At 45.9% G+C, this 11,134-nt stretch overlaps 1 protein-coding gene across 1 annotated transcript in view; it reads left to right on the top strand.

Annotated features, from left to right (window-relative positions):
- The first annotated feature begins 566 nt into the window (after positions 1-566).
- The window catches only part of LOC144936899 (pleckstrin homology domain-containing family G member 4B-like), a 105,336-nt gene continuing 94,768 nt past the window's right edge, over positions 567-11,134 (top strand). Inside the window, 1 exon segment of the mRNA XM_078864108.1 lies at positions 567-847. Within this exon segment, the coding sequence (XP_078720234.1) occupies positions 602-847 (246 nt within the window). The 5' untranslated portion in view covers positions 567-601.

The following is an 11,134-nucleotide window of genomic DNA, read 5'->3' as shown; positions in this document are numbered from 1 at the left end:
ACAGGTCGGACACAGCCGTGAAACACGGACGTGCCAAACATCTGTTTGCTCCGACCGGATGAATTGAGCCCGCCTCAGTTGCTGTGAAAATCTGTCGTCCGTCGCGAATCCCCCCCTACCCTCATCCTGTAAATGGATGGAGGGGGGACCCCCAATCAGCACCGTCGCTGATAAAATCCGTCGTCCGTCGCGACCCCCCCTACCCTCATCCCGTAAAGAGATGGAGAGGGGGGACCCCCTCCCGGCACCGTCGCTGATAAAATCCGTCGTCCGTCGCGACCCCCCCCTACCATCCTCCCGTAAGGGGATGATGGGGGGACCCCCTCCCGGCACCGTCGCTGATAAAATCCGTCGTCCGTCGCGACCCCCCTACCATCCTCCCGTAAGGGGATGGAAGGGGGGGACCCCTCCCGGCTCCGTCGCTGAGAAAATCTGTCGTCCGTCGCGACCCCCCCTACCATCCTCCCGTAAGGGGATGGAGGGGGGGAGGGGGACACCTCGCGGCTCCGTCGCTGAGAAAATCCGTCGTCCGTCGCGACCCCCCCTACTCTCCTCCCGTGATGGGGGGGAACCCCTCCCGGCTCCGCTGCGCGCGCTGTGGATGAGAGCTTCCCCCAGCCGCTCACTCAGCTCCGCGCGCCGTGCTGGTTGGGTGGAGGACCCCCCTGGATCGCTCCTCTTGTCTCTCTCTCTGTCACTCTCTTTCCATCCTCCAACATCATCAACAACAACAACATCGTCATTCTCGAGAAGGGAACGTCCCTACACGCTCGAGCCCTTGGATGCGCTGCTCGAGGCATGCCCACGACATCGCCTCCAAGCTGGATATGACCCTCTGCTCACAATGGTAAAGAAAACCCACAACGTGCCGTTCTCTTCCCCTCGCTCTGGCATTGCTTTGATTGTGTGTGCGTGTGTGTGGTCGCAAAAGGCTGTGTGGCAAGTTTGGTCGTTCCTATGCAGCGTGCACGGTCGGTCTCGTCTGAAACGCGAGTTTGACTTTAGTTGAATGCCGACAATCGTCTCGTAACAAAGTTGTTGTGAGTTTTGCGTGCTGCGCATAAACTACAGTACTGTATAACTACTGCACGCATGGATGTGTGATGTTGTTCTGTATGCCCTGCTTGCATAGCGTGTATATATTAGACTGTGTGTGTGCTATATGATAAATACGTACTTTAGGAATAGCTAAAGCCACTTTCAGTATAGCGCGTGGAATCACGGATTGCAAAGTAACGCGCTCGTTGTTGTTGTGGATGAGCGAGATTTCAGACAAAACAACTCTCTCGTGGCTTTAAAACCACCACGGTTTGTCTTCGACAAACTTCCCAACGTACAAACACTTTCAACGCTCCCGTTTCGCCCAGACCTGATATCGATCCGTCTCACCTACATACGAGCAAACACACACACACACGGACACAAAGAGTTGATGCTGATGATGCAGCGAGCTCGTGAGGATGTAGGGGACTTCACGGCGTGCCTGTCAAACACACGCACACGCACGTGTGTCTGTGCATAGCGTGCGTGCTTATAACGATACAAAGCACACAGCACTTTGAACAACTTTTCAGTGGAGTTTCGAGATCTACAACATGTGGGCTACTGCTGCTGCATGCTAATGCTGCTGCTATGGCTGGCTGGTTGGCTGAGTTGGGCATGGTGTTTGTAAATCGTCTTGCGCCAGTGTCACGCAACGAATCTCCTTTGTCCGCCACTAGAGTCAGGGACTTTGTGCCGTGTGTGCTGTTAAATGTTAAATGTGGAACAGCTGCCACTAGTTTCTCTTTTGAAACGTGCACAACCGGTGGCGCATATATAGATTTTTTTTATTATGTGCAACATCCAATGCTTTAGGAGTAGTGTAAAAAAAAACCCAATTAAGCGTCTTTAATCTCTTCGCGTTAGCGAGGTGCTTATGTTACTTGGTGTCGTTGGCACTGAACAGTCGGAATGTGGGCAATTGCAGTGTATGTGAATATATATTTGATATTAATACAGTCAGTTTACTCCATTGGGTTTGCCATCGGTTTAGAAGTTGTGTGTCGTGAGTTTTCCCATGGCCATGGACTGTGTGTTTTGGGTGCGTTGCGGTCCCAACTTCATGAGCTGCAATTTAAGTTAAAGGCACGGAGGAGCTCCGATGGGCACACATAACGTTTCGTTTTGACTGAATCGCTTCGGTGAGTGACATCAACAGGAAGACAACATGAAACATTCATTACATTTGGTACAAACTAATGGCGTGCCACTGTGGTCCACTGCAACTCTTCACGGCTGACGTTCGATTCCCGGACGCGGTTAACGTGAGTGGCGAATGACGTCTGAACCACTAACACCTACACTGACCGGCACGGTGAAGTATGGTCAAACCAAGCACGTAACATGACATACCCACGGGGAGCGAGGTTGGGTTCATCCAGCAGTGGATTGACCAAGGGTGAAAATTCTTATTTGTCGTTCTAACAGACATAACATTAAGTGAATCAAAGTTGCAACAAGGGCACAGGTGTTTGCAGACTTATGACACCTTAATTAAGTGGTGGTTTCTAAACATATGAACATACGGGTTATCTCCGTATTATGGAAACATTTCAAATTATACCGTGCGTGCGTGCGAGCATGTACTACGGTGATGTTAGTGCTCGTTTAACTTCATACAATGTCGCGTCTAGACTCTTGAATATATATACAGCAGAGGTGTGGACTCGAGTCATGTGACTTGGACTCGAGTCAGACTCGAGTCATGAATTTGATGACTTGCGACTCGACTTGGACTTGCATAACAATGACTTTGTCCCACCTATGAGATGTGGACTCGAGTCATGTGACTTGGACTCGAGTCAGACTCGAGTCATGAATTTGATGACTTGCGACTCGACTTGGACTTGCATAACAATGACTTTGTCCCACCTATGAGATGTGGACTCGAGTCATGTGACTTGGACTCGAGTCAGACTCGAGTCATGAATTTGATGACTTGCGACTCGACTTGGACTTGCATAACAATGACTTTGTCCCACCTCTGATATACAGAGTGTTGTACTGTACTATGTCTAGGAGTATAGAGAGGTAGATTTTTCCTCTGTTTATGTAAATACTGCATGTGTGTGTGTGTCGTTCGTCCATGGTAGGCCTTTTGAAATAATATACTCTAGATCTTTGGAATACTATACAAAACCCACACAAGCGTTCAATGTGTGTGTATTTATATATTTATATAGCACCTAAGACAAAACGGTATAATTACATGTGAGTGCGTTTCAATAAAATCGTTTGTTGTTTCGGTCGTGCGTTATAGATGCCAGGTCTTTCAGGCTGTTATGACAGCCCTCGCTAAAGTCACTTGGTTAATTGCCAGCCCCATGAATAAAACAGTGTTTTCCCAAATTCTTGTAAAAGCTTAGGAAGTCGGAGGACTGCAGCACTGTGTAAGTTTAGAGGCTTTTTCAGGAGCTCTTCAAAAGGCACTGGGAAACTTGTGGCCATTAGCCGCAATGTTCATTGGGTAAAATAAATAAAAAAAAATATATTGCACTCCCAACCTGCACTGACCAGCGTGGTGAAGTAAAGTCAAATAACTCCCCCATGACCCACATAGTGTGAGGAGGTCATCATCGAAATATGGATTCACAAAAATGTCTGTACATTCACACGTCGTTGCCAATTGCACATTGCCGTAGAGAATCATATTGGTTCATTCCATACTTATTCTCATCAATAACATTGTCTTTTTCACGTCTAATAATGCATACATACAGCTCTTTGTCACGCCACTAATGGATGAAGACCATCTTGAGGACTCACCTCTCGGTCACGGGGGTCGTTTGACCATTGTTGACCCCGCCGGTTCGTGCGCGTTGGTGATTGCGGAAGCCTAGGCCCTGTTCAGATATCACCACTTGCCAGTGATGTATGAAGCCACGGCTGGGGATTGAACTGAAGTACCCAGGTTCATAGTGCAGTGCGATAATCACTGTCCCACTGCTCCACTGCATTATCAGGCACTCGTAACAGACATTAGGGTGGTTCTTTCCTGTTATCTGTATCTAATAACTCCCAAAAGTTTTGAGTAGTCAAGGGTTGTAGTCAAGGGTTACACCCAAAATATAAAATTGCATAAATTCTTAATAATGCAGCAGTTGCTGAAGAATCTTGATAATGTGAGCTACTCAGCAATGTTGTCTGTGATCAACTGAGGTTTATATTCATTTAAGAATACTGTACCTCACGTCCCGCTGAAACTGCCATTAAATAAAAAAAAATATATAGAAATTACGTTATGTAGGCCACCAATGACATATACACAAATACCTTGACTTTAAACACCTTTAACAAAAAGTTTATGCACAAGCAATAATCCTGATTGAGTGCCACATGAACCAGATAAAGCTTTTATATGCTAGTTTTAGAACACACAGGATGAAGGATTGTGCATTTTATACACGATATGTGGGTCAGTCGCCGAATGATAATAACTGTATTTAATCTTGATTTGAATCTTAAGATTGTATTATGATAACTGTTTTTGATTTGAATCTTAAGATTGGCTCATAGAGATATTTTTAAAAAGTTTATGGTCGGCTATAAAACTGGGCTTGGCCTTAAGAGAAGAACTGTTTATAAAGTTTTTTTAAATTTCCCACCCACAAACTAATTGCACCTGGAACAAAAGAAGCGGCCTCGAGGCAATAGTCCAGGTAAATGAGCCAGTGCACCTTCATAGCGATGGCCAATAGAAATTCAATACAGTGGGCACGTTTCCACCCTTAATTATAGCGTAATGTTACAGAATTGTCAACATTTGAAACGTGTCCACTGTCAAATTACGTATTTTTGTATGATTATCTTTCGTGTGGTGGTTTGTTTTCACATTGTGTTGTTGTTATCATAGCCATCATTTACAAACATGCATGTTCATTGAATAGAGCAGTGCCTTCAAACCATTGGCTCGGAGTGGTGACTTCCGCGAGGTTGTTGGAAGTGGTCAAGAGAACTGTTGTAGCTTCTACGATTTCTTTTTTTAAATGTTATTGGTGCACGGTGGTCTGTGGGTCCACAAAGGTTTGGAACTACTGGACTCGTGCCTTAGGAAACATAGACTCTTGCCTCTTCCCCTCGCCCCCCAAATACAAACACCCTTTTGGCAGACAGCAGATGTTTCTTTATGTGAACTGAGCATCGACTTCAAAACATCTGAGAATAAAACAAAATGTGAATTAAATGGTTACAGATGCCGCCTTTACATGGCTTGTCTTTGTTTATATGCGATATAACATGTTTTTAGTGTTGTTGGCAAGTTCTTAAACCGGAAGTGATGTCATGAAATAAAATAAAAATGCCAGTTTTCCATAAATGCATCGCCATTACCTTTGCAAATCGCGCAGAGCAATTGCACGTTACGTGGATGCACTTGATATGTTTAGTGCCAAGAGCTACATGTGCAATTCAACTCTGCGGCTCGATTTATGCAGGAGTCTTGATTAATGGCCACAAATCAGTCGCTCTTGCAAGAATGTCTGTTTCGCATGAAATATTTCCTCGGGTGGGGGGGGGGTGTGGAAAAGGGCTCGGGTGGGAGCGCAAGCCATTGTGTTCCAGCTCGGTCAGTGCAAACTGAAAAAGCAGGCGGATGGGATGCACGGCGGGGGGACGGTGGCCAGGCTCGCAATGCCCCCCCACCCGACCACCACGGCTGCCCGGTAGCGCTCTTTTCCCTTATTCAGTCGCTGGTCCCCGGCCTGCTGGACGTGTCGTGAAATAACTTGGTGAGCGTGCAGGCTCCTGCCGTGGTTACCGCAGTTGACAAGTCCAACAATCGGGGCTGCTAAGAGACGTGCGAGCCACCCACTGACCTGCACCGCTACCTTCCCCTGGCCTTGATTGAAATATTTAGGAATAGAAACGAAAAGACGAAAGTATTTTTGTTTTTGCAAACTAAACTATTTTCATTTTACCAGGTGAAGCCCGCTGAGCTATATAACTATTTTTTTTCAGAAGCCACCTGGCTTCCAATGATAGCTCAACGAATTTATTTATCTGGTAGAAATGCTATAGCAGCCAAAGACTCTAAACGCACGGTTATAAATATGGAGGGAAAACCGAAGGACCCGAAGAAAAATCTAAGCAAACTCCAAATACAGGATGCTTCAAAAACATGTTTACACTTATATGGGACTATCTTTTTGATGGTAAAAAGAACGGATAATAGACTGTAGCATGATAACAAATGTACGTTAATAGCTTCAACAAGTCAAAGGGTCTCCACTTGTTCGCCATCGTTGTCAACACGTGCCTGGAATCTTTTCCAGGTGGTCTCCAGAGCCCGAAGGCACAATTCTTGTGGTCGTGTTGCAAATTCTCCGAAGTGTTTTTTTGAAGCACCCTGTTTTGAGGCGTCAGGTTCGGGATCGAACCCGCGACCTCCCGTATACCAGGCGAGGTAGTTAACATCTCTCCACCGTGGCGTCACAATAGAAAAGTACACGGCCACTACTGGAGTTTTGTAGTTCACGAGTGCACGGCGAAAGCTGGAGCGAGGAAATGCTCACAAAACGCAGAGGCAACACAGAAGCGCACACACACACACTTCATTTATGACTGGCTGTGAAATCTTACGTGTTTAATTTACATATGCGGTAGCTGTGATCGCTACACAATCCACCGTGAGAAAATTTGAACTTTTGTGGGTCGGCCAACTACCTGACCAAAGAAGCAATATACAGTAGCCCAGTAGCCGTGTGGTAATGCTAACCTCAGTGCGAACTCTGTGTATTGCATTGATTAACCAAAGTCCACAGGTGTGTAAATATTCTTGTCTGGAATATGTCACAAAGACATGTTGTATTTCTGCGTGTTATCCGTGTAGTGTTGTGTACATAGTGTATTCATTACACGGTATTCAATAGAGTGTAATGGAGGTTTATTTTGCAGAATATCAAATATTTTAATAATTTTTGTCATTAAATTATGAGAACCGTCTTTGATAGTGTAACATTAATGAAACTTGACTTTCAATCATTTCATATTAACTTCCATAATAACGTCTGGCTTCTAGCCACAAAAGTCGCAATAAAAACATTTCTGTCGGGCTCCGCAATCGGATTTTTGGCCAGTTCTCTTATTGAGTTTTTGTGCATGTGGGCAGAAACCAGACTATCTAGGGAAAACCCACTCACACGACGGGGGATAACAAAATCACTCTCCAGCAGATGAATTTTAAAAACCCATTTTACGTGCTGCCATCTCTGGGCCATCTCACAACCCAATGGGTTTGTGTGTTTCGCACGCCGGTCGCCTCCAAAACATCGGGCTCGCAAGTGTGCGCCACCACGGCTGACAAGCTTTGCTCCCCTCTAGCCCTCCGCTGTTTCCACAGAATGTTTGCCCACCTTGTGATTTTGCTAATTGATATTGACCGCAACACAGCTGCTGCTGCTGCGTGTATTAATAGCGAGCCGTGGCAGTGTGAAATGTGTGGATTCACAGCGTGCAAGTCCTTTGAAGTGGCACAAAAAGTGTTCTTACGCGCTGCTACGTTTCAGCATCCTCTGTCTCCGTTGCATCTGGAGCTCCTGAAGTCTCATGCAGTATTAAAAAAAAAATTCCCCCGAAGGAAAATAACACGCTGTGAAGATCCCCATGGCCGTGTTTGAGTATGCAGCCAAACCCGCCTTCTTTAAGGCGGTGCAAGGTCATGAGCACCTCCCAGGGAAACTGCGCTGAGACAGGCAGGAAGCGAATGTTAAGGCGCGCGACGACAATGTAGGGCTTGTATTTAGTCTGGGCAGAGAGAGTCGGGACTGTGCAGTCAAGTTTGTAAACCCACTGGCAGCCACGGGGCCCCACGCCCCAAATGTCCCCCTGTATAAATTAAATAATAAATTTGCTTTACAATGCACAACTGTGCTGCTGGCTTTTCTGTGGCTATATTTGGGGGTCGTGTGAGCTGCTGCATATAAGATGTATGTACAGATACAAAACATTTTATTTTGTGGGTTTTATGGCGACAAAAGTAATTTTTTCACGTGCGGTCGATGAAATATAACATTTATTGTAATCAGCTCCCCGCTTGGTGAAGGCCTCCACGTGCTGCACCGGTATTTAAGAGTTTTCGTCATACCTCACCGTGCTGGTCAATGCGAAATAGCGAAGGGGGGGCCCACGGTCATTTGATATTTCGCTCGCCGCTGATGTTAGTGGTGGCCGGAAATCAAGCCCAGGCCGCTGGGTTCACCGTGCTCTGTTGTGGTAACACTGCTCCGCCTATACGCGAAGTGCAGTTGATGTAAACCTGCACTAAATTGTGTATTTACACGTAAATAGTGCAACTACCGCACTTTGTACGGGATGCAGTGATAACGATGGTCACGAGGTTTGGGGTAATGGTTACCAATTGTTTAAAACATGTATATTGTATTCAGGGGAAATTGCCACGGTGTAATGGTAAGCAGCATGGACATGCGATCCAGAGTTTTTCGCAGGTTCAATCTCCCAGAGCAACAGTTCAAACAAAAGTACAGCACAAGTTTGTTCAATCTCCCCCACCCCTGCAGGATAAATGGGTACAAACTAAATGAGTTAATTGCCAGGTCGCGTATGGCTGGGTAAAGTGTGGGTACTCCCGTCTCTTCTAAAGCATCTGGCAAGTGTGGAAGAGTAGGCCAAGTACCCTCTAGAGCAGCGGTCCCCAAACTTTTTGGCACCAGGGACCAGTTTCGTGGAAGACAATTTTTTCACGGACCGGGGGGGGGGGGTCATCATTGGGTATTTTCCCCTTTTTTCAAAGAAGTTCTCCAGCGACGTTTGTGTTTTACTCATTGTGGCTACTAGGGGTTAGAGCTCGTGGGCTTACCAACACTGTGACTGAGGCAAGTGCGCAGTGCGGGAAAGAGGCGCGGATGGAAGTGGTAAATAATAAAACAATGGGTGGGCCACGCACGGACTCACCGCTCTCACCTCCTGCTGCTGCTGTGCGGCCCGGTTCCTAACAGGCCACGGACCGGTACCGGTCCACGGCCCGGGAGTTGGGGCCCCCTGATTCTAGAGTGTCTCTAGTGGAGGCCCTTCTGCCAGGAGGGCTGCAACGTTCTTGCGTGAGCAAGACATTACAGGGCTGCGACGTTATCAGTTCCGTTTTATTGCGTACATACAATAGTTATATTTTTATGTGCATGTTATCCCTTAATATGCAGAGGTGTTTCTCTGTGCAGTCTAATTACTGTACACGGAAAAAGACAATCATAGCTACAGACCTAATGCATTATTGAATTATTTGGTGACACTGCATTGTCAGTGGTGCACAGCACAAATAAAAACTCAACACTTGTTTTTTAAACAATGCTGTTCTCTTAAAATGGAAATATATAATAAGTGTCATTTCGGGCAATGGGCCCCAGTTAGCAATAACATTATTCATGGCTTATGAGAGTAACACTCCAATTTACTCCCGCAAGCAAAAGTACCACGAGAAAAAAGGAATTGGTAAAAGATCTCAAGCAGGACCGTTCTGAAATGCTGCACAGTGGTGTTTAAAGCTCAGTGCAGACTCTCTGCGTAAATAAAGGACTACAGTATGGTATCATATTGCAGTTTTACTGTACAATATGTCGCTTTCAAGTTGAGCCAAGGGCAGTGCGTGAAATTCGCATGGCCTTTCTCCCAGTCTATGCGAGAGCCGATTTTCAAAAAAACGCAAGTTGGTGGAAGAGGACTGTGGGCGTGAGTGGAAATATCACAGTTTCTTGAACCTGATCATTCAGTTTCCACTGGGGGGACGGGGTGGTGGACGTTTGCCATTACATTTGTGGATTTTATCATGCAAATATGACAATAAGTGCGTCCATTATCTACCCCAGTAGAACCCCGTCAAGTACAGGACAGCATTTGAGAATCTCTTCCAAGAGGGAGATGTTTGGCTCATACCATGTATGTACGTATGTATATGGAACTTCTTTCACACCGGGTAGGTAGCCAACCGTGTTAATCGGAGGTGTGGGATTTAAATTTTGTTTCCTATGTGGGACGAAAGCCTTGCATATGACGGGCGACGCTGAATGCTGCTATCTGCGGGTCGCCTTCGATGCCCCATGCCCACGTGCTTGACCAGCCGCGTTCCTAAAGCCCTGGTGCCTAAGCCCCCGTTCCTGTGGTATTCGCGGTCTAAGAAATGCGTGAGATTTATTTGGCTTTTGCTGGATTGAGATCGTGAGAAAGACCTTGCATGCGTAAGTCTCATGGAGAATGCTTTAAACTTTAAAGCTTTGCTATTACCAATGCAGTACAGTACTAGGAATGTATTATTTTACAATATAGGATTTCTGTAGTACATCCATATAAAACAAATGAAGTCAATATTACCCTGGTGTGAAGTTTGAGAACTACTATTTTTGATGCCAAATGTTTTGGCTGTGTTCTTTCACATAGAGTGCTGTAAGACAGTATTATTTCTGCAATGTAAGGGGACAAAAACGCAGCTCTCTGTCAATCCACTGCTGGATTTAAAAGGCTCTGCACATGGGGTCAGGGATTAGGTTTTTTCTGCCCATACTTCACCACACTGGTCTTTATGGGTCGGCGAAAGAGGAAGCCCAGGACTGATTGATATATCATCACTGATGTTAGGCATGGAGAGGATTTCAACTTCGGTTTGCCTGCTTCATACCGCAGTGTGCTAACCACTTCTGGACATCTTTGAAGAAGAGCTTCATAGCTCATTCGATTCCACGAGTATAAATAAAATATTCAGATTTTGTCTCCCATTCATATGCGTACCATACATATGGTGATACGTATATGAACTCCATGTGACCTGTCCGTGGTATTTATGCCTCGAGTGAAACATGCACATACATATGCACAATTATACAATAACCAAAACACGTGTTCTGCATAAATATCGTCGTGATATGTTTGTCATGTTTAAGCGTGCAGCTCCGCGGCAATGCATTAGGGGAACGACAGAAGGTCAGCACAGTTTGGCAGGTTGACTGAGCGAGTCTGCGAAAGGTCATTACGCAATTATGCTCCAGGCCTATATTTAGGCTTTGTGACAATTGGGCACTGGGAAAGTCCACCCTCTCATGCCTCTCTTTTAACGGGATTCCAGAGCTCAAAGGTAGTTCATAACCTGAGG

The sequence above is a fragment of the Lampetra fluviatilis genome, chromosome 17 (genome assembly GCF_964198595.1).
Source record: "Lampetra fluviatilis chromosome 17, kcLamFluv1.1, whole genome shotgun sequence".
NCBI lineage: Eukaryota > Metazoa > Chordata > Hyperoartia > Petromyzontiformes > Petromyzontidae > Lampetra > Lampetra fluviatilis.
The sequence above is the reverse complement of the archived record's forward strand: the minus strand, read 5'-3'. Positions and strand labels throughout refer to the sequence as shown.